This window comes from Neomonachus schauinslandi, chromosome 6, assembly GCF_002201575.2.
Source record: "Neomonachus schauinslandi chromosome 6, ASM220157v2, whole genome shotgun sequence".
Taxonomy (NCBI): Eukaryota; Metazoa; Chordata; class Mammalia; order Carnivora; family Phocidae; genus Neomonachus; species Neomonachus schauinslandi.
The window spans coordinates 28,177,076-28,202,870 of record NC_058408.1 but is presented as its reverse complement, the minus strand read 5'-3'; the positions used below and the strand labels follow the sequence as shown (position 1 = coordinate 28,202,870).

The 25,795-nt window shown below is 55.3% G+C and overlaps 1 protein-coding gene across 1 annotated transcript in view; it reads left to right on the top strand.

The window, feature by feature from the left end:
• The window catches only part of NAV1 (neuron navigator 1), a 170,286-nt gene that overhangs the window by 16,095 nt on the left and 128,396 nt on the right, over positions 1 to 25,795 (top strand). The window contains exon 3 of the mRNA XM_044916343.1: positions 5,844 to 6,638. Within this exon, the coding sequence (XP_044772278.1) occupies positions 5,844 to 6,638 (795 nt within the window). The remainder of the gene's footprint in view (positions 1 to 5,843; positions 6,639 to 25,795) is intronic.

Below are 25,795 nucleotides of genomic sequence, written 5' to 3'. Positions count from 1 at the left end.
TTATCGTCTGTGTCTCCCGTTAGACAGGGAGTTCCACAAGGACAGGAGTTTGTGTCAATCCTCCAGCAGTCCTCATAGCGGGCACCTAGCAGGCACTGAGCAGGAGGTGAGCAATGGGGAGCTGGTCATCAGGATGTAGACGAGACTGTGCTGAGCACCGGCCATTTCAGCAGCCTCCAGCCTGGCCTTGCGCACATTTTGAGTGCTCAAGAAGTCCCTGCCAATGGGTGGAATGACATAGGGGAATGACAGGGTAGAGAAAAGGACAGAAGGAGGTGGGGAGCAATGCTGGAGGGCTTTCCACAAAGGCATAAGTATTGGAATCTGCTAGGGAGGTGATGAAAAAAACCTCATCATAGGGATCTGAGGAGGGCAGACTCAAAGAGGGTGTCTGTCATTCAGTTGGCCTGGCCCAGGGTGGGTGGGCTAGGCTTGCAGAGCCATGGGACTAGGTGCCTAGCTCTTGCTCTCCTGATCATGACCGTGAGCTCAGATATCAAGAAAACTCTTCCCTCTTCCCTGCTCTGACTTGGCCCTTGTCGGAGCCAAGTTTGGACTCACCTGCCCACTCCCCCCTCCCTCAGATCCCCTCTTCTCCCAAGGTTACCTTTCAAGGTCAACAGGGTGGAGGCAGCCCACCTCTCCTTTCTACCTTTTCCTGTCCTCCTCTCTCCCCAGTCTAATGGGGGAGCCCGCAGACCCCCCACAGACAACCTGGGTTGCATCTGTTTCCCAGCACATGGTGTGAGAATGTAAAATCACACAGCATGCCTTTCCTTGGCTGTATGCCTGTGTCTTCATTCCTCAGATTGCTTTAAGTTCTCGGTCAACACATGTGGTCAAATCACTCATCCCACCCCATCACAGAAAGTGCCATTGCCTTTGGAGATAGAGGAGTGGGGTGATGAGTGGTTCTGGGGAGCTGGGAATTGAGGACTTTCATGATTCCAAACCAGCCTCTTTCCCCGCCTCCTCTTTGGAGACTGGGCAGAATCCAGTTGCTCTCCACAGGGCACTGACATCACCAGGACCCACTCTCTGCTCAGCCGGGCCTCTCCCTCATCACATAGGATTTCTCTCATCAGACCATCCCCAGCCTATCTGTTCTGTGCCTTGGGGAAAGAGGAAACGGCAGAGTGGGAGGGGCTCAGGGCGGTTTGGCTATGGTGTGACAGGGCAGGTCCCTCTCTTTTTAGGAATCACTCAAGGAAACATTCTGCACATATTGGCTTTATCGACTGATGCTGGAATGGCTGTTGCCACGGCAGCAGAGGCTCCCACTGCAGTAGAGGATGGTGGGAAACTCAAGGGATGTGAAAGGAATCAAAAAAGAACCAGATAGAAGGAGAGGTCGCATTAGGGAGTGTCTGAAAGTTCCAGGATGCCAAGAGGACTATTTAAAGAGGCCACCACGGGGCGCCTGGGTGGCTCAGTCGTTAAGCGGCTGCCTTCGGCTCAGGTCATGATCCCAGGGTCCTGGGATCGAGCCCCACATCGGGCTTCCTGCTCGCCGAGAAGTCTGCTTCTCCCTCTCCCACTCCCTCTGCTTGTGTTCCTGCTCTCGCTATCTCTCTCTCTGTCAAATAAATAAATAAATAAAATCTTTAAAAAATAAATAAATAAAGAGGCCACCACATGGCCATGGCACAGCCCTTTAGAGAGTGGCATCGAGAGGATGAGCAGTACCGGGTGGACGTGGACAGAGAGAGGACTAGCACTCAAGGGGATTAGCACTGAATTAACTCATGAGATGAGCATGGAAGGTGTTTTCCATCTCATAAACTGACAGGTGGCCTCTCGTGCAGGAGGGATTGGGGGCGGTTAAAGGGGGCATTGTGGGGGGCCAGTGGTGGGGGGCTAGTGCCTATCTTCTGGACACAGACAGATCCAGAGGAGACAGTCCTCCTCAAAGGAGGCAGAATTTCAGGAGCTGTTTATTTTTTTTAATTTTTAATTTTTATTTTTTTTAAAAGATTTTATTTATTTATTTGACAGAGAGAGACACCGCGAGAGAGGGAACACAAGCAGGGCGAGCGGGAGAGGGAGAAGCAAGCTTCCTGCCTAGCAGGGAGCCCGATGCGGGGCCCAATTCCAGGACCCTGGGATCATGACCTGAGCCGAAGGCAGACTCTTAACGACTGAGCCACCCAGGCGCCCCTCAGGAGCTGTTTATTGAAGGAAAGGACTTGGGATTTGGGGCATGGGCTATCCCCAGAGAGGAGGCACAGAGGAACAAAAAAGGAGTAAAGACGAGGAAGAGACGGGGCTTGCACGCAGGGACCAGCGAGGGCTGGAAGAAAGGAGGGTCAGCTTCTGGGGGCAGTGGGCATGCAGGGACAAGGAAGTACAGGTGGACAGAGCAAAAAGTGGAATAGTGCCTCATAGTAATTCTGAAGATTAATTTGACAGGAGCAAACCTACAAACCTACTGGAGACGGGAAGCCAAATAAACCAAGGGGTGACAGCGTCAGGTCTGCCTACAGAAGTGCGCACTAGGCGGGATGGACCACAGTGGAAATGATGGTTTTCAGCCAGATGGCAACCAGTTAATTTCTCCTTGTCTGCTAAAGAGATGATTTTACATACAGGGAAAGAACATAGAAATAATAAGCAAGAGCTACTGTAACCTGGTAAATCAGAGAACAAGGATCCCCAGATTCTCAAATCGCTATTTTTAGGAAAGGTGAGGTTCCTGTGTGATTGAATTAGGTGTGTCTGGCGCAAATTAGGGAATGACCTCTAAGTAAGGATGAGGACTCGAGAAGTGATTGTTTGCAGTTTCATTAAAGGTGGCCTGTGGGATGGGGGAGGAAGGGCATGGTTACCCGGAGACTTGGCACCAGTGATGGGGCTCGGTCCCTTCCTTGAGCTGGGATCTTGTGTTTGGGCATAAGCATGAGGACCTCATGTGTGCCCAGAGAGAAAAATCCCAGGACTGGCCACACCTTTGGGTGCTCTCTGTGGCCGGGGCAAGTTCTGGCATGATACCACCTAAGTCCCTTTAACCAGATCTCTATTGCTTGTCATTCCCTATCTGAGATCACAAGACTTGGTTCCACCCCTGAGTTTCCTAAGTGCTAGACATAGACTCTGAGGCCAGTCTGCATGTGCCCTCTGGACCTTCTGCTAAGTTTTTGCACCCGGCCCCTTTCCTCTGCTTCTCTGAGGCAGCAGGGCGTGAGCCCGAACAACCTCTTGCTTTCTGCTCTCCTGGTCTGAACCCTTCTCTGTTTATACTGCTTAGTATTTCAGGAAGCTTTCAAGACCTCCTCCACCTCTTCTGCCTGGTGGCAGTCTCTTATTCCTACGCTCACATGTACCCAGCCCCTAGGAAGGAAGTGACGGACTCTGGGGTTACAGCACTGAATGAGACAGCCAGGGTCCCTGCTCTTCAGGGCTCGGTCTCCCTCCGGTCACTCCTGAAATTAGTATAGACATACCTGTGTCTGCCTATCTGTGGTGAGTGTGTTGGTGTATGTGACATTGTTTTTTCACAGGGTCAGGATGATTATTTTCCCAGATCTGTGTTGTCTATCTTGTACTCCCTCTGTCAGACATTGAATTCCTTGAGGGCAGAATTCTTCATCTTTCTACGTATTGACCAAAGCCCAGCCAAGGGCCCATGCTTCTTACCAACACCCCTCTGCTTGAGAACTGTGTGTTCTTGGTATTGTGGTAAGCATATCCTCTCGGTGATGATCCCTGTTCTTGCAGATTTTGTTGTATCTCAATCCAGCCCTGGGATTATGGAAGGCAGAGGCCTGGGGACAGACACTACCAGGACCCAAGAGTCATAGAGGGGACAGATCCAGTATACAGCGCTCAGGCCTTCAAATCCATTTTGCTTAAACAGTTGTGGCATCTGCTTCCTGCAAGGTGCTGAGAGACATAGTTCTGTACCCAGAAAGCTCCAGTGCTGGTGGAGGAGACAGACATGTACACAAATACCTCTCACACCAGGCAGGCTGTGATGATTAGCACTAGGAAAGTGGGTGAACCATGAGACCCAGGCACAGGGTTGTTCAGATTCTAAGGGGACAGGCAGGAAGCTAGAGAGAGGAAGGTTGGGGATGGGGTGGGCAGATAATCTGACAGCACATTCTGGCAAAGAGTTCTTGAGGTGCTAGCTGGCTCAGTCGGAAGAGCATGCAAATCTTGATCTCGGGGTCATCAGTTCGAGCCCCATGTTGGATGTAGAGATCACTAAAAAAAATAGATAAACTAAAAAAAAAAAAAAAAAAAGAATTCTTAGGGCTTTATCCCCAGTGTGTGGCTCTATCTGGGGCCCACCTCTTCTGGAGCAAGCTTTGCTTCCAGAGTCATACCCTCTGCTTTCTCCTGTTCCTCATTTTCTTGCCTGAGAACCATTTGCTCAGGCAACTTGGCACTGACCTGGGAGGCCATGGGAGAATGGGCAGTGTCGCCCTCTACTGAGGGAGTGCCCTAGGCGGACTGCTGCTTGCTCCATCCCTCTTGGCCTCTACCCATTCCACCCTATCTTTCTTCCGAGTCCAAGTGGGAGGAGGGAGAAAGGAAAATGTTGTCTTTTTGAATTGCTCTGCAGTCCCACTTTAGATCAGGCCTGCAGGGGACCCATGCTAAGCCTCCAACTGATTTCCTAGGTTTGACAAAGCGCTTTACAATGCCAAAGCCCTTTTACCCATTAAGCTGGTATTATAACCACTGTAAGAGAAGAGAGCGAGCCAAAGGGGTGCAGTGACTTTGACAAGGTCAATTAGAATGGCAATCCAATCTCCTAATCCCAACGGTTGGTCCTTTTCTCCATGCCCTGAGCCCCCTCCCCCGTCAGCCCTAGGCCTGTCTCTCCGGGCCACCCCTGTCCCAACCCCTTTGCCCTACCCCAGGGAGTATCCCCTACCTCTGGAGGGCAGCCGAGAGCCTCCGAGACTGAAGTAAGATGGTACTGGGAGTTTCCTGGAGGGAAACCGCCACAGTTTGGAGTGGGGGTGGGGAAACCAGCAACCTGGATTGTACGGCTTCCCCAACCCCGCTCTCAGCATCTCTCCCGGTCCCACGAGCGCAATTTCCCTCCTGCATCATGAGCTGCCCTGTCTCAGTCCCGTTTACCTGCGCCTCACATCTCCTCGACAGATCCTTTTCACTGCCCCCCACACTCTGGGCGTGGCAGAGGACCACGGTGCCCTCCGAGAACGGGTCCCGCCTCCGCGTGGAAAGCGAGGAGGAAAACTGGTGGAATCCTTTATCTCCCCCCCCAAACCCCCTACTCATCCGCCCCTGCATCTCTGCCGCAAATACCACCCCCTCCCGAGCCAGAAATAGACACACACTCGCTCTCCCCCACCTCCCTCCCTCGCGCACACTCCTCCCCTCCTCCTGTTTGCTCCTCCGCCTTCCCCTCCCCTCCTTCCTGCGCTCGGAGCTGCAGCTCGCAGCCTCTACTCAAGCTGGCGGGCGGAGTGCCGCGAGGGAGCTGCGGAGCAGTGCTCGGCCCGCGGGACTGACAGGCGGGCAGGCGGAGGGCCGGCACCCGGGCATCTGAGCACCTCTGCGCGCCCGCCGAGCCGCTGGGCTTCCATTCTTCCTTTGATTTGTAAATTTTAATTTGTATTTTCCCCGCCCCGCCCCTTTTCCTCCGACCCCGCCCCATCGCCCCACGGTTTCCTCGCTCTTTCCTTTTCCTCTCTTCTTTCCTTGCGTTTCTTTTCCCTGCGCCCTCGCTCGCCTGTCTCCCTCCTCCCTCGCTCCCTCCCCCTTCCTCTCCCCATCTTCCTCGGTTTCTTCCGTCCTTTCTCTCCCCCTCCCCTCCCCCGCCTCCTCTTCCCTGCGCTCCCTCCCCCCCCCCGCCCCCGCCGTGCCTGCAGACGCGCGGATCGTCCATGCGCTCCTCGCGGGCAGAATGCTGGGCAGCAGCGTCAAGAGCGTGCAGCCCGAGGTGGAGCTGAGTGGCGGCGGCGGCGGGGACGAGGGCGCGGACGAGCCTCGGGGCACCGGTAGGAAGGCGGCAGCGGCGGACGGCAGAGGCATGCTGCCCAAGCGCGCCAAGGCGCCCGGCGGCGGTGGCGGCATGGCCAAGGCCAGCGCGGCCGAGCTGAAGGTCTTCAAGTCTGGCAGCGTGGACGGCCGAGTCCCCGGAGGGCCTCCCGCCTCCAACCTGCGCAAGCAGAAGTCGCTCACCAACCTCTCGTTCCTCACCGACTCGGAGAAAAAGCTGCAGCTCTATGAGCCCGAGTGGAGCGACGATATGGCCAAGGCGCCCAAGGGCTTGGGCAAGGCGGGGTCCAAAGGCCGCGAGGCTCCGCTTATGTCCAAGACGCTGTCCAAGTCGGAGCACTCGCTCTTCCAGGCAAAAGGCAGCCCGGCGGGCGGCGCCAAGACCCCCCTGGCTCCCCTCGCGCCCAGCCTGGGAAAGCCGAGCCGGATCCCGCGCGGCCCCTACGCCGAGGTCAAGCCGCTCAGCAAGGCTCCTGAGGCAGCCGTGAGCGACGATGGCAAGTCGGACGACGAGCTGCTCTCTAGCAAGGCCAAGGCGCAAAAGGGCTCCGGGCCCGTGCCCTCCGCCAAGGGCCAGGAGGAGCGCGCCTTCCTCAAGGTGGACCCCGAGCTCGTGGTGACCGTTCTGGGAGACCTGGAGCAGCTGCTCTTCAGCCAGATGCTGGGTAAGTCCTGCCTCCCCCGCCCCACCCCTGGCTTTCTCCTAGCCAGCTGCAAGGGAAGGTGTAGAGAGAGCGCAGCTCCCTTCCTTTTCTCCTCCTCCCGGTAGGGCTCTCCAGATTTCGGTCAGGTTGTGAGGGGGCATTGGGCCCAGATGTGCAGGGCTGGCCTACCTCCAGATGCGCATGGCTAAAGTGCGTCTTCTTAAAGATGTCACCAGGCAGGAGCCCAGGCTCTGCTCTGGCCTGCCTGAGGTGAGGCTGGACAATGGTGTGGGGGTCACAGATTCTCAGAAATAGAGCCCATTAGCTTTCTCGAATTTTAAAGCCCAGAATCCTAATATGGCAAAATCTTGGGCTGATGGAGACCTCAGTTGTGTTGTGCTCTGTGCTTGGCGAGAGAGCATCCAGCATTGCTAGGGGAGAGTGCAGTGAGAGCCCGGATCTAGAGGACAGATGTGGGGAAAGCAGATGTGAGGGCTCTTTGGCCCCAGAGCAGAGCCGAAGCTCCACTTCCTCTGTGGATCCCTGGTGGGAGCGCGAGTCGGATTTCCCGGGTGTGGGGGTTCTGGCAAGGAAACACGTCTGGGGCCAGGGGGCGGGCGGGTAGCCAGCTGTGCGCATCTGGATGTTCGTCCTGTACCTCGGCCCAGGCTCTGGCCCAAACCCCTACCCCCCAGGTTTTTTACAGAGTGTGGAGAGGTCTGGGCTCTCGCGCGGAGACTCCTGGTTGACTGGGAAGCCTTTGCCCTTTGGCTAATGGAAGCCGAGCGGGCGGGAAGGGAGGAACAAAGCTTGCTCGGGCGGAGGAAGCGCCGAGAGCTGCTCCATTGTTCTCCAAGCCTGAAGAGTCTATGCAAAAAACCCGGAGCGGGCCCCGGAACTGCGCTCGCTTTCCCCCGGAGAGCCCTCGCCCTGAGAGGGATAGATCCGGGAAGTGCAGGACGCAGGGCTGCCGCGCCTCGGGAGTCGGCACGGGTCGTGCCGGGGGCCATGGGAGGACGGCGGCAAGGCCTGGAGCCCGAGCGGGCCTCCTAGGCTCCGCGGACTTGTTGCGGTGGCTGGGATGTGGGTCCTCCGGCGCCGAGGGACCCGAGCTTCCCCGGTACCAGGCAGGCTGCCCGCCCCGCTGGGGGCTGGGAAGGGGCGTGTCCGTGCGCGTGTGAAGGGGCGGGGCCGACGCGGGCTATGGTCCGAGGACCGGCTGGAGGAGATGGGGCGGGTGGGGTGGATGGAGGGTGGGGGTGTTCGACTGGCAGCCTTGGAGAGCGCAGAGCAGGAGAAGACTGGTTGGACCTGCTGCTGTCATCCCCGGACCCCCAGACCCCGGTGTGGCCAGCAGGAGGAACCGCTGACCAGGAGCAAGAGCCTCTTGGAGCTTTGGATTGGGAGCCTCTCCTAACAGGCCACATTTGGGCTTTGCAGGGGCAGTCAGGAGACTGCACAAGGGCAAAGAAGGGAAGAGCAGCTTTTTCCCTAGGAGAGCCCCTCCTGAAGGCCCCAGCCTCGACAGGGACAAGCCAGGATTGGGGGTTCAGGGGTGCAGAAGCTGACAGGGCAGCCTTCTGCTGCAGAGGGAGAGTACCACCCCTGTGCCAAGTGAGGCCCTCAAGGAGCTTACGGTCTAGTGGGATGAGACAGACAAGGAAGAAAAAAATAATTCCAGACAGCAGGAGGGCCATGGAGAAAATGGAAGGGGCCCCTGTGATAGAGGAGGACTGGAAAGGAGCGCGGTCTTTAAGCTTAAGGAGGTGAGAACTGAATTGTGTCTGAGGCCAGAGGAGGCACCGGGCAGGGCAGACCCGGCAGGGGGAGGAACATTCCCCAGGCACTAAGAAGCGGATGTGGATGGGGTGTGGATGGTGCTAGAGGAGAGGAGAATCGAGTGTCTGGGGAAGGGAGTATCAGGGACTCAGAAAAGTAGAGGGCACAGCTCCCTTTTCAAGGTCAGGGCTTCACTGGTTTGGAATGTCTTAGCTGATCTGGGCTGTCCCCAGACGGGCAAGACCCAGCACTGCCCCAGGACCTGGCTGCCTCCTTAGTTGTTCATCAGGAGACAGTCACCTCAGAAACCCTGACAGATAGTCTTAGAGCTGCCTGGGGTGGGGTGGAGGGCAGGCAGGGAAGCTGAGCTGGGGTCCCTTACTCCTGTTCAGCAGTTGTCATTCTCAAAGCACACTGGTGCCGCAGCCTCTCAGGAACCTTGGAGATAAGGAGAAAACACCTCCCTACCCCACTTCCCAGTAGGGAAAATGCAGGGTCAAAAGCACCAAGGGCTTTATTAGAGCCATCTCTGAGTTAGTGATGGGAGGCAGGTTCTGCTTGTGTTCCTAAGTCACTGGCTCCATCTGGGAGGCCCAATGGAGAAAGGGGAGTCAGCAGGTCAGGAGGGGTCTGACCAAGGCAGGTGTCCCTGGACATGGGGCCACTGCCCTGCCCTGCTGACCTGCAGAAAGGCTGAGGGGCTAAGATCTCTGCTGGGGAGAGAGCGTGGAAAGTCTGGCAAACATGCTGGACTGTTTGGGGCTGTGAGGACCAAGGTGGGGGTGGAGCTTGTGGGTAGGTTCTGGGGGGACAGTGCTTGGCATCACAGGGCGGTGGGGAGGGGAGAGGGTGGGATCTGGTGCTTTCAGGCGAAATCTCTCTTTTGTGTGAAGGTGATGAGAGTTGGGGTAGAGGGTAGACTGACCCATTGAGGGACCAGGGGACAGTAGAGCTGGCTCAGTGTCTCCAAACCCATGAAGGTGTTCCAGGTTGTCAGGACTGGCCTTCACTGGAGAGCAGGGTGGCCTCTGAGGAGAAGAATGGCTGCCTCGATGCCTCAGGATGGTGGCTAAAAACAGAGTATTTGTTCCCTACTTGGGAGGCTGAGGGTCAAAGGTTACACACTCCTTGGTATGATCCCAGACCCAAGAAGCTGCCAAGATCCAGTTTCTGGGGGGGAAGGGGGTGAGGCAGCCCCAAAGAAGAGCCTTTCTGGAATAAAAGAGAACTGAAATTCGATCACTCCCTTCTCAGAAATCAGCTGGGACCCAGATGATCTAGGCAGGCTCCGTGCCCCTTCCCTTGTTTTGGAAGCTGCCAAATAACTAGGTTCCCACTGGGGAACCCTGGAAACTTGGAAGGCTGAAGGGTGAGTGCCCAGGGGGAAATGGGCCAATCCCAGGAATCAGATGTCTTTGGACCCTGGCCGATGGTCCACATCAGGCAGTTTGGCTCTGAGAGGAAATGTCACCAGACCTGGGCCTGGGGCAGGGTGGGAGGTTGTGGTCCTGAGTTCCCTGTCTGGAAGTTCTAAGCTCTGTGACCTCCTCTGGAACCCAGTTTCCCCATTTGTGAATGGAAGAGACCCTCTCATGGCTCTTCCCTACCTATAGTGTTGGGGAGGGGGCTGCAGATGAAGGTGGTCAGAACTTGAAAATGTCCCAGGCCATTTAACTACATAACACCATCCCAAACCACACTCTTCCTGCTTCATCAGCCCTGGGCCTAAGGATCTCAAAGGAAAATCAGTCTGTTGACTCCCCACACATTCACTTTTCCTTTCTTCAACCCTCTAGGCGAAGGGACAGAGTGGAGCAGCTAAGGCAGCCCAAGGTCAGGGTGTAAAGGAACCCAGGTGGCTGGGATTCCTGGTCCCACTTCTTCAAGAAGGTGTCTGGACCGATGGGAGGTGTTGTCATGACAACAGTTAGGCCCTCAGAGGCTCAGGTCAAACAGAACAGGGGAAGTCCGGAAGTCATCCATTTCTAAGCCAATTGGTTGATGTTGGTTTTAAGGGGGTGGTGAGAGTGGGATTTACTCTAGAGAATGTGTTCTGGGATGCTTTGAATAGAGGAAGAGAAGAAATTACTTCCTTCTTCTTCAATGCACTGGGGGGTCTGGGTGGGTAGAGGAGTTATGTGATTTCTTCTGAAAGAACTGATGCCCAGAGGCAGCAGGTAAAATATGTGCAGGCTCACCTAGTCAGAGGCTCCACGCCCAGAGCCACTCTTCCCAGGGGTTCCCCGGAGGCCTAGCAGGAACAGGAGGACAGAGCTCACCTCTAGCCTTCCCCTGGGCACAGCAGTTCGCTGGAGGATGCTTATAGATTCACAAGCTGAAGGAAGGGCTGTGGCAAGGTGTGGGGGTCTGAAGGTGAGCATGCATGTGGAGAAACTAGCATAGAACCTTCCATTTGCAAGGTCTCCTGCCTTCCTCAAGGTTAGCACTGAGGGGTACATTTCTTTTCTCACATGCTCAGAACTTTTTCTTCCCTGAGCGGGCTTAGTGCTCTCCTGGGGCCCCATCCAGGTCCTGGTCCTAGCCTTGGGGCATTGCCTTGTTCAGATGGCTGTAGCAAAGCTGTTCTCTTCACCTGGCAGCCACAGCTCTGCTTCTGAGAGTAACGGATGGATGCATGAGTAGGTCTTGGGGGCAGTTCCTCTGCTCTGGGGAGAAGCAGATGGAGCCGAAGTGCCTGGAGCTTCTCTGCTACCCCGGAAGCATAAACCAACCCAGGGAGATGCCCTTTATCATCAATGCTGGCTCCAAGCCCAGGCCATAGGCCCCTTCTAGATGTGGACTGAATGGGTAACAGGACCAAGTCACCTGGAATCCTGGGCTGTTTCCTGATACTTCCCTCTTATTCTACACCCCCCCCGCGACGTGTAGCCCCACGTCTGCTATTGTGGCTACAGCTGCCCCTCCCCACCGTGTCCTGTCCCCAAACCTAGGCTGCCAATGCCAGATAGTTTCTCCTGCTAACTTCCAATCTTTCTCCTCTAGAACTGTCCCTCCGCGCACACATACCCACTCCTCACAGCCTCTGATCCCAAGTGCTGAAGGTGCAGTTTGCTCCTTGGGGTTCAAGGGAGAGCCCATCCTGCTTTGAGCAGGCTGAGCAGAGCCCCCGGGGTTCCTAACTGCAGCTGAGCACCCTGCTTCTCCTTCACGTCTGCAGCACACTGCAGTGTCTCCTGGTACGGCCAGGGAGAGCAAAAGCCCCTCCTCCCCCACCCTGCCCTGGGATCTCACAGAACCACAGAATGGAAATGTCTAGTTGAGCCACCCACACCTAACGCTGAAATTAATCCCTCCATAGCATCAGAGGCAGGTGGGTGTTCTGTTTACACACTCCTAGTGACAGAGGGCTCACTACCTTATTTTCCTGGAAAGCGCTCATTATTGGAGAGTCTGTTGAACTAAGATTCTTCTTTCTGAGAATTTCCACCCATGGGTCCAAACCTGCCATCTGGATCCTTACAGGTTAAGCTAGCCTGCCTTTCAGATGCCCTCTTATATTTGAGGTCAGACACCTAGCCATATTCCACTGCATCTTTTCTCCCTTTGTTACCTGCTTTAATTTTCCTTCCATTTGTCTTTCCTTTTGGAATAAGACTTGATAGGAAGAGGAGCCGACCCATCCACCCTGATTGCTGGGCCTAGTGGAGTCCTGCTCCCCACCTGGACCACACCCCCTGCCTGCTCCTAATGTCTGCATCTCAGCACCTGGCGGAGTGTTCTCGGGGTCCAACCTGGCCTCCTCCCCACAGCCTTCTCTCGCTGCCTGGAAACCCTGTGCTAGCCAGCCAGCAGAGGGGAAACAGACGCCACATGTTTCTCATTTGCACTGGCTGACCTCCTCCCACACCCTGTTTGGATTACCCAGATGCGTTTGAAGTCCCTGGAGCCTGCAGCCTTCTCTCTCGTGCACAGGAAGGGCCGGGGGGCCAGGCGCAGCTCACTGGCCCTGCGTGGGCACGCTCTGTCCATAGAAGCCCTTGGAATGCTGGGTCAGCCCTCAAAGTGGACACCATCTCCCACACCTTCCCTCACGTTGCTTCTGGGGACCAGGCCTCCTGGGACAAAACCAGAGTCCCCAGGGTTCCTTTCTGCCTCCTTTGGTGCACACAGGTCTCTGCTACCCTCTGACCAGCAGAGATCAAGGTGCAGACTGCGAAAGCGCCCCAGGAGCTGTTTCTGTTTCGCAGCTGGAGGCTGAGGGAGGATTAGCCTTGTGCCAATGGTGTGTCCAACATGGTCACTGCGGTGGGCTAAGTGTGGGCACAGCATGTGTGCCTGGAATAAGTGGGGTGGGTCAAGGCTTCTCATCTTTTATCAGCACCCATGCTTCTGGCAGGAGAAGGGGCAAATTGAAGGGGTAGGAAGCAGAGTGGAGGAGAATGGGGACCTCGCCGGAGCCCCCAGGCTCCTTGAGCCTGTTGCGGTGCTGTGGTGGGGTGGGGGTGGGAGAGCGCGCAGCCCAGCCCAGCCGCAGGCTGCAGGTTCACCCGCAAGAGCTTTGGCTCCAGCAGGTTCCAGGCTCTTGCTGCCAGCGCTGTTGTACGTCGTGCGTTTGACGCACAGTTCTCCAAGTGAGCTCCAGCCAAACCTCAGCAAGGCGGCCAGAGCTCCACAGGCGCTGGGCCTGGGCCTGGGCCGTGCTCGAGTCTATTTTAGACACCTCAGTGACACACTTCAGGGCCACTGGAGTGGGCACATTCTCCACAGCCCTCTAATTTCTGGGCTGTAACTCTCGCTCTGGATTTGGGGTGCTCTTGTGCCCTGGGGATGAACCAAAAGCAAGTACAGCCCAGCAGACCCAAGGGCGTGCTGTCAGTGCTCCCAGTGTTGGTCCCCAGGGAATCCAGGGTCGTCTTGCAGGTATCCAGTTGGGGTGTTGTCGTTGGGTGTGATCTGGTCTGGGAGGCGGAGTCATGTCCCAAGTCCCAGGTGTTTCGATGGAGAGCCAGACTGTAAACTGGGACCTAGGGCTGGGTAGGAGGGTAGTGAGTGTTGAAAGAGCAAGGTTTGGGTGAGTGTGTGGAGGTACTGGGTTCATAGGGCGTATGGCAGATAGCCGTTAATCCTAAGAACATAGGTGAGGCTGGGACTCAGGGTGTGAACACTGGATGTGCAGGGGTTAGTATGGGTCACGGGGAGCACTCACTGGCCTCCGGCAAATATGCACATACTAAAGGTACGTTTGTGTGCACGTGTTGTGTGCATGCAGGAATTGGACAGGTTTGAAAGAGTCTGAAATATGACCAGGGTGGAACGATTTCCCTCAAAGAGACTCCCAGGCAGAGGCTGCAGGGGTTCGGTCTCCCTGGCTTCTCTCCCAGAAAAGCACTCTGAGTGCTGGTTACTCCTAGACTGTGAGGACACAGGCTCCCTTTGCCCTTGGTGACTTGCTAAACAGGCCCTTCCCTTTTGGGAAAGCTGGCAGTCACCCACGAGGCCTTGGCTTTTCTCTGCAGGCTCCATAAGCTGCCACGGGGCCTGGGACTCCCACCATCCCGGGCTGAGGAGCTGCCTCCCAGGAGCTCTGAGACCTGACTCTGCTGGGGCAACAAGTAGGCCCAGAGAATACAATAATCTAACAATAATAACGAACACGTATCCATCACCATAAGAGGCGTTGTTCTTGTTCCTGATGCGTAATAAGTCAGTGCTCACAATCATCCCGCCATGCTGGAACTTACAAATGAGGAAACTGAGGCCCTGAACTATAGGGAATCTGCCCAAAGCTAGTGCAGCAAAGCCAGGATTTGAACTTAACTCCTATGACATGCTGCTTCCAGGAGCCTCGAGACTCCCGCACACCCCCCTGAAGCTGAGTTTGATTCCACTGAGTTCAGAATTAACCCCTCAAGCGTTCCCTATGGGCAAAGCTCTGTGCCCCTGCGATTGAGGCTCTGGGCCCTGCCTGCTAGCTTCTGGCAGGCTGGATGAGGAGGTGAGAAGGATCGCGCTCATTCCTGTGCCAGGCGGTTGTGGCGGGTGCTGTGACAAAGTTTGGAGAGGCTAAGGGGACCGAGCATGGGGCGAGTGTGCGCGTGGGTGCAGCGGGGAGGAGGGGAAGCTCTGGAGACGTGATGTGGTTGCAAAGGTTGGGATCCCGGCAGCGGAGATGGGAGGGACTAGAGAAGGCAAGGAGGAGGTAAATGAGGGGCTTGATTGTGGGATCCTGTCTGCTGGAGGAGAGGCGGCACAGGAAGTGAGAGAGGGAGTGAGACTGGGCAGGCAGGATGGGAGCGGCATGATGGACCCGAGTGGAGGGCACTGGGGCTTGAGTGTAGGCTCTGGGCAACATTTGAACAGAGGCGAGCAGTGGATCCAATGGCTCCAGCAGGGTCCAGGCTCTTGCTGCCAGTCTCTTGTACATCTCTGGATGTACAAGGTTTGCCCCAAAGGATCCCCCAAAGAATCCGGTGCCTATTGGTCCTTTGAAGAGATTGCTGACTGATGAGATCAGCCAGCCCAGGGCCTCTCAAAGCTCCGAATCTGTTTGCTTGAGTGAAGATTGCCCTTGTTCCCCCTGCAGAGAGAACACGTCTCGGTGCCCAGAGGTGGGCCCTTTGATTAGCAGCAGCTCTGGTGAGGCCTGAGGTACAGCTCTCTGCCCCGCCCAGGGATTGGTACTGCACCCCCCCACCCACCCCCCAGCCCTGGGGAGCGCCCACAGCAAGGCATGAACCAGACTATACACAGCAGAACCAATGCACAACCCAACCTAAGAGTAGGCTTAAGTAGTGTGGGGGCCACATTTCAGCTCCTAGCTTACTTGCTCCATCCAGGTATGCCTTCCTGAAGGAGTTGGAAGTTGGGGAGCTATTTAAAGGAACCAGAAACGCTTGGCACAAGGGGAGATGCATTCCCATCATCCAGCTTTGCTTGGATGGAATGGGAGGACTGGATTGGGACTAGCTGGCTAGGAGCCCTTGGAGCAGATGGTCCTCCAGGGAGTGAAGGGAACAGCCCCTCACCCCGGGGTAGAAGGGCCCCCAGGGAGTGAGTGTGCCCTGGTGAAGGATTAGGAACCCTAGCCTACACTCAGATCTTCACCTTCCTCTGTTCCTCAAGATGCCACCAGACTGTTCCAGTTGCCATGCCCTGGACATTTCCATGGGGTTCTGTTGTTATAGGAGCTAGGGTGTTTTGTCATAGAGGACTTGGTTTTGTCCTGGAATCTGGGCATCCCCAGGAGGTGTGGTCCTAGAATTCAGGGGTTGCCTGAGTGTGTAGATCCTGTCCTACATGGATGCTCCCTGGCCTTGATGGTGACGTGGTGTCCAGGGGTGGCCGCCGTGCTCACCGCATGGCCTCCCTGTCATCCCGCAGCTGCAGCACCAGGGGAGGGGTTATGGAGCAGAGAAGGCAGCAGTGCCCGCTGGGCCAGGGAGACAGGCCAGTGCAGCTCCTGAGGCTTTGGCCACCATGAAGCACAGCAGCCACGATGGGGGGCGGCCTTCTTGGGCGCAGGGGCAAGGCTCAGTCCCTGTGCTGCCTGACACCCTGCGCACCCAGTGGGGTTTGCTCACAGCAGGCAGGGTGGAGAGGCTGCTCCTGCTCTTGCTGGCACCCCAAAGCCCAGGAGTGCCGGGGCGAGGCCTCCCTGCTTGGCACCTCAACTAAGCTCGTAGCTTTGGGGCCACCAAGGGCCTGGCTGCAGGGTTTGGGCTCCCTAAAAGGAAACACTCAGTGCCCAAGACTTTATTCGAGGCTTTGGACTCTGCAGGGAGGTCAGAAACCTTCATCCTGAGGATCCGTGCGGATCATTTAACACTCACAGACATGAGTCACTGGAGATTCGCAAAATCGTGACTAACATCTATTGAGCACTCACTGTTTGTCAGCTGCGCTGAGCACTTTGCTTATATAAACCCATTTCATCCTCACAATGAGATATTAATCAAGGGTCACATGCAAAATATTTCACAACTCTTGCAGGCTGCAGAGCTGGAGGAATCCTGGGGGCCCTCCGCCATGCCAGATGTTAACTCTGTGGATGCCGAACTGTGGGAGTCCCAGAGAAAGGGCCCGCATGACCAGGTGGTGGGAGGAGCACCTGAGGACCCAAGGAAGCCCTTACTTTGCTTCCTGGTATGGGAGTGTTTTGTGTTTTTTAGCAGGCATTGTAGTATGCCCCTCCTGGCGCACTTCTGTAGACTGGCCACTCCACTCTTGCACAAGACTGAAGTATGCGGAAACTGAGCGGAGTCAAGGGAGACCACACGGCTTGTCCAAGGTCACTTGGCAAGTTCATGGTAAAGCTAAGATTCAGACTCGTCCATTTCACCATAGACTCCACTGCCTCTTGTACAAGAAGTAGCATCCTTTTGCTTCCCATGCCCTCCAGACATTCTAGAACCTGTAGGCTGAACCATCTTGCAGTGGTCCTGAGAGCCCAGGTCTGTAAGAACGCGTTCTTTCCTGCCTCAGCAACCATTCCTCAGGTGCCAGTTGTTTGCCAACCCCTGCTTCCCAAGGCTCTCCCTGTCTAGTCCAGGAAGGAGACCGCATGTGAGCAATTGCAGTACAGCGCTGTGGCCAGGAGCTGCAGGGAGAGGGCTTCCCACCAGGATGTGAAGGATCAGGGCTGAGGGGGCCATGCTGAGGATGACTAGAATGATCAGGAAGAATCTGGGCCTCACAATGTCAGCCTGGGATAAGCTCTTCCTCTGGTCCCTCCCACTGTGAATCCTGGATCTGTCACTCTTTTTTTTTAAGATGTTACTTATTTATTTGAAAGAGAGAGAGAGAGAGTGCGAGCACAAGCAGGGGGAGGGGCAGAGGGAGAGGGAGAAGCAGGGAGCCTGACCTGGGGGCTCGATCCCAGGGCCCTAGGATCATGACCCGAGACAAAGACAGACGCCTAACTGACTGAGCCACCCAGGCGCCCCTGTTCTGTCACTGCGGATCCTGAATAAGCCACTCAAGGCCTCGACCTCAACCTCCTTGGTGGTAACACAGGGGTCAGACTCCCCAGCTCCCAGATCTGGGAGGATGCCTTGAGGGCTGCACGTGTGGGAAAGGGTCGCTCCGTGGCTGCTCTTGGCAGATTCAGCCCTGTCTGCATCTCAGGGCACGGCTGCTCCTTTCCTCTCTTGCTCCCCCTTGGCCAGAAACCCCTGATTTCTAGATTCAGTTTTCCAGAGTGCTCCATCTTGGAGGTGGGGAGTTAGCTACATGGAAGACCCAAGGACTCACAGTAATAACATCTATCATTTATTATGTGTTATGTATCAGGCACTCTTCTAAGCACTTTACACATACATTGATTCATCGAGTCACCTAGAACAACCTAGGGAGATGGGTGCTATTTTTAGTCCCATTTTACTGATGAGGAAACTGAGAAGTAACTTCCCCAGGGTCATACAACCAGGAAGTGGAGGAGCCTGGGTATGACACCCCCCGCCCCCCCGACCCGGCAGTGTAGCTCACCCATCTGCCTTCTTAAGCACTATGCTCCAGGGTCTCTCACTGGTGGAGAACACTGGCCTGACAGAGTCCACAGGCATGGCAAACCCTCCAGGGCAGCTGCCCAGGTCCTTTATTCCAGAGTGCTCTCCATTCTGATGTCTCCTCTAGAAGAGTGGTGGCGCTGGGAGCCAAGCACATTCCCTGGACGGTCTTGGGTCCTCGCTGCCAGGCTGGGGACAGTGGGTGGAGTCTGTGGTTGATATGCTTTCTCTGCTTTCACCACCCTCTGTGTTCATTCCTCCACCCTGCACACCTGTCCTGACAGTCCAGAAGGACCAGCATGTCATGTTATAGGGGACAGATATGCATCAAGACTCTAGTGGCCTGGCCTGGAGCCCTGTGTATCTCTGGGATAAAAGTGTCATGCCTGTGAGGGTTCAAGTAAACTCTGATGCCTGCTAGCTGACTGTCCTTAGAACTCTTTCAGCCTGTTCCTTGTCAGTAGAATGGGGCTTGTGACCCACTACATGGGGGTGATTGTGAAGATTAAATAGAAGAGAGTAGGGAACACCTGGCATGCCACGGATGATCAGTAGGGTTGGCGTTCTTGCCCCCACCCCTGCAGGCTTACAGATCCCCTGTCCTTCCTCGTCCTAATCACCCTGGCTCTGCAGACCCCAATGTCACCCAGGGATTCCAGTGGCTTCATTTACAGATTGGCTCGTTATTGACCCTGTTTCAGTTCACCTCCGATATTTTCATTCAGACTTTCGGTTGTATCTGTGGAAGACCCCTGGAGGCAGCTTAAGCCAAAGGGGGAGTTTATTATAGGACACAGACACAGAGCTGGCTTGCGGGGATCAGCCAGATTTCCCGGGTAAAGGAAGCTGGCTTTACTGAGCACCTTCACTTGCTCAGCGTTCTTGCGCTCTCCACTCTGCTCCGCGCCACACATCGGATTCAGCACCTTTTGTACGGTGGACCGGCATTTCTGCCCCCCGCGCACGTGGCGGAACGTGGATGCCCACAGCTCCGTGCTTGCCCTGTCCAAGACATCAGCCAGTCTCCCCTCAGGGGAGATAGGAGAAGCACATTGGCTTTGTCCTAAGTTTTTAAGGTAATACATCAGCCTGGTGGTTGTTTAGACTTTGATGAAAAGAAAATAGAAACACTATGAAATAAGTGGTTGAATTGGAAGCAGATGTGAAGAAGGTAGTCAAAGGTTTTTCAAGTTCATTACCCACCCCTAGTCCTTAACTCAGGGCCTAGATCCCATCTCGAGCAGGGTGAAACTGGCGATGTCCTCCCCTCTGGGTAGGGAAGGGCACTCAGAAAGGACCCATAGCTTTACCCTGGGCATGTATGTCCCCTCTCCACCCCAGGTCCTTGGAAACTGTCCTGCCCTGTCCCCGGTCCCTGCATTGGCTCACAACCCCACTGGTGGTCCTTGAAAGGTCCTTCCAGGGCTGAGGCATGAAATCCACCCCAGTGGCGGGTTAACACACAGCTGGGAGGACATCTGGGGGGAACGAGGCCAAGACATCCTGGCTCCTTCCCTTATCTTAGGGGAGAACAGCTGGATGGGTTTGATGCTGACCCATCACTTCCACAAGCATGAGGTTGGGGCCAGGGTGCTGGGGTGAGGGGAGACCCCCTGGCTTTGCCTTAGGGGTGGGACGTCCGATGGGGGGTGGGAAGGGATTTGCCACAGAGACACCAGCCCTGCTTCTGAGCCAGAGGAGCCCATTCTGGCCTGGGGCTGGGCAGGGGCTGGATTTTTGCCATTTTCCCACACGCTGCATAGAGATTGGGTTTCCTGCTGAAATTGTATCTCTGAATCACAATCATAAAGTTCCCAGCTTCTCAACCCAAGCTGTTTGCAGCAGCTCTGTATATCCTAAGCCATCACCCTTACTTTCTGGGGTCCTGGGAGGAAGGACACAGAATAGAGTGGTCAGATGCACAGAGTATGGAGTCAGTCCTGAGTTCAGATCCTGTGTTTGTATTAACCAGCCTTGAGACCCTGGGCCGACTTATCCTCTCTGAGCGGCAGTTTCTTCACTTGTTAAATATGTCAACTAATAGCTATCTTGTAAGATTGCTACCAGGAGTCAATGAGCTAACGTCCATAAGGCACTGAGCATAATGCCTGGCGCTTGCAGATAATAAATGATGGCTTTGTCGTAGTATTTCATTGTTGTCTATCCACCCCCGCTATATGAGGTTGTAGAAGAAGGAGACATGGCCCCTGTCCTCTGGGAGCCCCCAGTCTGATAGGGGACACAAAGGCTTCGCCCTCAGGAGCCCCCTGTCCTGTGGGGGGAGACTCAGCCCTATGCTCAGGGACCCACCAGTCATGTGGGGGAAACATGGGTATTGCCCTCAGGGAGCTTCCTTCTGGTGGGGGAGGTGCAGCTCTTGTGTCCCGGAGCCCCCAGGTGGTTTGTCTTTGGATCCCTGTGTTTCCCTGGGCCCTTCCTCCTGAGCCTTAGCATGCCCTCAACTGCCCCATTTGCCACCAGCCCTCCTCCAGCCTCACCACCTCCCTCCCCACTGCAGCCAGGCCCATCATCTATCTCCAGGATGCCCTCTTCTCTCCTTTTGGTGTCCTTGGGCCCTGCCTCTGTCGTGCTGTCTCATCACCACGGAGTTCACCAGATGACTCGTTCGTAGGTCTTTTCTGTGTGTGCTGAGCAAGTTCTCAAGAAGCATCTCCCCCAGGATGCTCGTTTCTTTCCAAACACCGCCCAAACTGCAGACACAAAAATTAGACATGTCAGTTTGCATGCCGTCTCCCTTAAATTTGCATTTGATTAAAAGACGCCAGCATGTTCCCACCCACATTTCTTCCTTCCCGATCTTCCCCTCTCCAGAGTGCACCCCCCATTCTCCCAACCCTCTCCTTTGCTGTGCTCAGGGCGTCCTCCAGCTGGGCCCCTCTGCCCTGCCTCAGCGGCCACCACAGACCCACGTGACGCTCTGCACCTCTTGCCCCTTTCCTGGGGTCAGCCCTGCAGAGTTTGCCCAGGTACAGCCTGTTCTCATTGTGCCTGCAACACTCTCAGTTCCTGGAGCTCATTGTCAAGAGTTCAGCTGCAGGCTTAGAAATCAGATGCCTGTGGCTGGGGGCTCATCGTGGGGGGTGGGGACGGTGATGCTTGCCTTCCATCTCCGTTCCCACCCACTACCAGGACTGTCATGTGCAGGAAGCCACTAGGTGCAGAATAGGCTTTGAAAAGCCTTCTCCTCCCCTCCAGTCTCTATCTCTGGAAGGACGAGAGGATGAGGGCAGGAGCCATAGGCAGGCAGATAGAGGGCCTTCCCTCCTGAGGACAGCCAGGTCACCATCACTCCTTCCTTGGCTGAGAGACCAGGGTGACTCCAGGAGGGTGCTCAGAACTCCTGGCTTCTTTTCTGCAGTCACACTGGGGGAGAATATTCATGAAAAGGCCAGAATTGCCTGTGCCTCCTGCCCATTCCCAGCCTGAGAGCAAACCTGCTGAGGTTTGGAGTTTCTACCATCAACATTGCAAACACACTCATCTCTCAATTATCTGTGCCAATGTGAAAGCTGAAAAAAAAAAAGAAAGAAAGGAAAGCCATTCCATCTGCCTGAACTACTCTCCTTGAGATTTGGGGGATAACAGTTTTACTTTTCTGGTTTCTTTTGATCACTTTTGACTAAAACTGGTATCCATTTCAATTCCTCAAACTCATGTGTGAAGGAAGTGAAGGAGCAGGGAGCTCTGCGTGGACAGGTGAAGGCCACGCATCACAGGTAAGTCCCATGAGAATGGGCATCTGAGGCCAGAGGGAACAGTTTGCAGAGCTGAGGGAAGGGGGCTCCAGATTCCCACCTCTTCCCAGACAGACCACCTTCCTGATCCCTCCATTCCCAGCTACCCAGGCTCCTTTGGTCTGCCCATGGCGAAGGCTGGGGTGGCGAGCATCTCTTTGTCTCTTGCCTCCCCCCTGCTTCTAGGCTCCTACGTGTTCAGGGAATGCAAACTGACACTAGCATCAGCCTGAGCCAGACATAATTGGAAGGGAATCTGTCCCCACACCCACTCTTGTCTTGCCTCCCTCCCTACCAAAAAAAAAAAAAAATTATATATTATCTCAAGCAGCTCTGAGTGTAGAAAACATAAGTCTGGAAGAAAAGACAGATGGGGTGGGGGATGGTGCGTGAGGGTGGCAGAGCAACTGTCCTTTATATCCACGGAGGAGAGATCACGAGAAAAATGGTAGTAGCAAGAAGGACCGAGGTTAGACTTTAAGAGCTTGCTTTTATGATAAAGAGACCCAGGAACAATGGGTGGAGGAAGCCAGTGACATCTCTGTCCATGCCCATCCCTGGGGCCCCTGAAATCCTTGGCTCGGTCCTCGCTTGGAGGATATCGCCCACCCTGTAACCTGGAGAAGGAAGAGGCAGCAGGGTGGGGGTGATGGATGTTTTGTGTATCTCCTGCTTGGGCTGGCCTTCTCTCACTCCCAGCTCCTTCCTGGCCGGAGATTTTGAGCGCCTGCAGATTTGAGGATGCCGGGGTTTCTGGGAAGCAGGGTAGTACAGGGCTCCATCAGGCAGCCGCCCTCTGGCATGTTGCTTGTCAGGATTTCTCTGACTGGAATCGAAAAGCAAGAGCCAAGCATAGGGGTGAGGGCACCCAGCTCCCTCTCCATGAAGCCAGGCTCCCGGGCAAGGTCAAGAGACACCACTCCCTCAGCAAGAGTGGCAATCCAGTTGGTGGGCAGGGCAAGCACCGAGGACATTCCCTGACCCCTGACTCTACAGAAGGCCCCAGCATCACGGCGTCAACAGTGGAGATGAAGCACAAAGCTTTCATTTTGCAGAGGACGAAACAGGCCTTAGGTCCAGCCTAGGGCCACCCAGAGCTCTCTGACTCCTGGCCTAGCGCTTTCCCCCACTAAAGTTTAATGAAACTATCCCCTTCCTCAGATTTTTTTTTTTTTTTAAAGACTTTATTTATTTATTTGACAGAGAGATAGAGAGCACAAGTAGGCAGAGAGGCAGGCAGAGGGAGAGGGAGAAGCAGGCTCCCCACAGAGCAGGGAGCCCGACGCGGGGCTCGATCCCAGGACCCTGGGATCATGACCTGAGCCGAAGGCAGCCGCTTAACCGACTGAGCCACCCAGGCGTCCCCCTTCCTCAGATTTTAAGTGAGGACATCCTGATGTGGCACCCCCAGCAGATCCTTGAAGGAGCAGGATGAGCTGTCTCTGCCGGCAGGTGCGCTCCGCAGAGATGTCGGTGGGGTGGGGCCCCTGGCAAGGCGTAGAGGGTCAGAACCTGGAGGGGCCTCGGGGGTCAGCCCTCATCATCCAGTCACCTTTAACAGCTGAGAGCACCGACGTACCAGAAAAGCAAAATTTCCCTAAGGTCACCCAACCAGCAAGTGGCAGATCAGAGATCCAAATCCAGGTCTCCCAACTCCTATTCCTGTCCCGTGATCCATCTTCTTTGGGGAGGTCAACCCAGGGAGGGAGGAGGAGGAGGACGCAGCTGTCACAACCACACTTCAGCAAATGGCTGCTGTTGGCCTGACCCATGCATTTTTAAAACTATCTGCTGAGGTTTTAGGGTCAAGTAACAAACGCACCTCTCTCTCCCTGTGGCTTTTAAACCTCATAAATATGCTTTTAAAAGTCACTCCACAGTTCTTCCCACCCACGGAGACTCATACAATCTCTCAGTGAAACCTGAGGGGCCGTCAGAGCTGGCTTTCCATGGTTGTGGGGGTTGGTTGAGGGAACCTCTTCTGGCAAATGTCCCACATGGAGGGAAATGCCATTCCCTCAAGGGGCAAGGATGGAGGCCCCCGCCAGGCATGTGAAGGGCCAGTCTGACTGACCAGAGTCCTCTCACAGGCCCGGTGGTCTCAGCGCGAGGCACTTGAAACCAGTGGAGCCTATGTCTTCCTCTGGCTGAGCGTTCCTGAGCGTTCCTGGGATCTGGAAGGCCACCTCAGTTTCCCTCTTCAGAAAAATGAGGCTGGTAACAGCAGGAGGCAAGGGAATGAGGTCATGTCTGCAGAAGTCCAAGCCACACTCTCAAAGAGCAGGCCGACCAGGGTTTGGTATTTCAGCCCCAGAGCCAGGAGGCTCACATTCCCCCAGCCTCACCCCTCCCCCACCTCCAGATCCCCCCAACACCCCCTACTCTGATGGCTTTAGCAGGCTTCGTGCTCAGATGGAAATGAGCTGTGCGTCTAGTGCCTCTTCATGGGGTGATTTTTTTTTTTTAGGACTGAAATGTGACGTTTGCTCATGGGTACTTGAAAAGCCTTGGCAGGGAGCCCAGGCCTGGGTTTCCACCTGGGGTCTCTCTGCCTGCACCTGAGCCCCTCCCCGCAGCCCCAGCACTGCTCACCTGGGGTGGGGAAGTCGCCGTGACAGTCCCCTGGGAACTAAGACTCCAAGGGGAGATGAGGTGGGGCTGTGATGGGTTAACGCGACCCCTACCCTAGCTGCTTGGAAGGCTGACGAGAGGAGGGGCAGCGTGGCTTTGGAGCTGCCTCTGGTGGACGGTTCTGGTCCCCTTGCCTTGCCAGCCCTACCAGCCTTTCCAGACTCCCCTCCCTACTACAGCTGCTCGCCTGACCTGTGCCCCTTACAGCCTCTTCTTCCTCATCACACTCTCCATCAGCTGCGCTGGAGTCCTTTTTCATCATTTCTGTGTCCTAACTGTTGAGCAGAGCCTCAGGCAATGTGCTAAGAGTATCAGGTCCTCAGATGTATTTTCTAGAGAATGTGCCACACCGGTGCCTAAGTGTGGCTGGCCCTAGGGTAGGAGGAGCCCGGGCTGGAGCTGAGGCAGCCCACGCGGTATCGTGGTTAAGAGTCCACGGCCTGCCAACATATGAAGCCCCCAACACATGTTGGTTGTCTACTGTACACGAGGCAATGTTTTACTTTTTGAGGTTACAGCAGTGAACAGAATAGACCCATTCCTTCTCTTCGTGGACTTAGAGTTTTGCGGGGGCAGGGGTGGGGCAGTGACTCTTACGTGGGTAATCACAGAAGAGAATCCTTAGTTCGCACTGTAGTGCTCTGTAGGAAAAGTGGAGGGTGTGATGATTTAGATTAGAGGGGCTGGTCAGGGAGGGCTTCCCTGAGCAAGTGAGCCTTCCACCAGGCCCCGTGGTCTAAGATAGAAGCAGGCTCAGGTGTTTGAGGCAAGTGGAAAGGTCATTGAGGAGGAAGTAGTGCAGCCCAAAGCTGGGAAGGTGGGCCTGCAGGAGGTGCTGGACCAACCGCAGCCTTGGGGCTTAGGGTCAGGAACCTGAATTTTGTCCTTACGTCCAATGGAAAGACAGGAAAGGTGTTCAGTGGGAGGAGTGACGTCGGGTTTGTGTTTTTCAAAAGTGACTCAGGTTGCTGTGGGAGAATATAATTGGAGGAGGCAAGAGTGATGGGGTCCCAACCGGAAAGCCCCAGTTGGAACCATCCAGGTGACACGGCAGTGGTCTGAGGGAGCAGGCAGTGCAGATGGCGGGCATTGAAGGGCCGTGAACGGGGCTCCTGCAGGCTCCAGGGAGGGAGCTGAAGGGGAGAGGCTGAAGAACTGACCAGGGACCTCCTGGGGGAAGAGACAGGTGGGGGAAGGGACAGGTGTACTTCGTTTTGCCTAAATACAAAAGTGTCTTATGTGCAAAGCACATACATTAAAAACAAAATCCTTTAGCTTTTTTAGTAATGATGCCTTTCTAAAAAGGTAAGCTCGGGGCGCCTGGGTGGCTCAGTCGGTGAAGCGTCTGCCTTCGGCTCAGGTCATGATCCCGGGGTCCTGGGATCGAGCCCCACATCGGGCTCCCTGCTCCGCGGAGAGTCTTGTTCTCCCTCTGCCTCTGCCTCTCTCTCTGTGTCTCTCATGAATAAATGAATAAAACCTTAAAAAAAGAAAAAAAAAGATAAGCTCCTCTGAGCCTAACTTAGGACCCGTGACGGAAGTGAGGAAA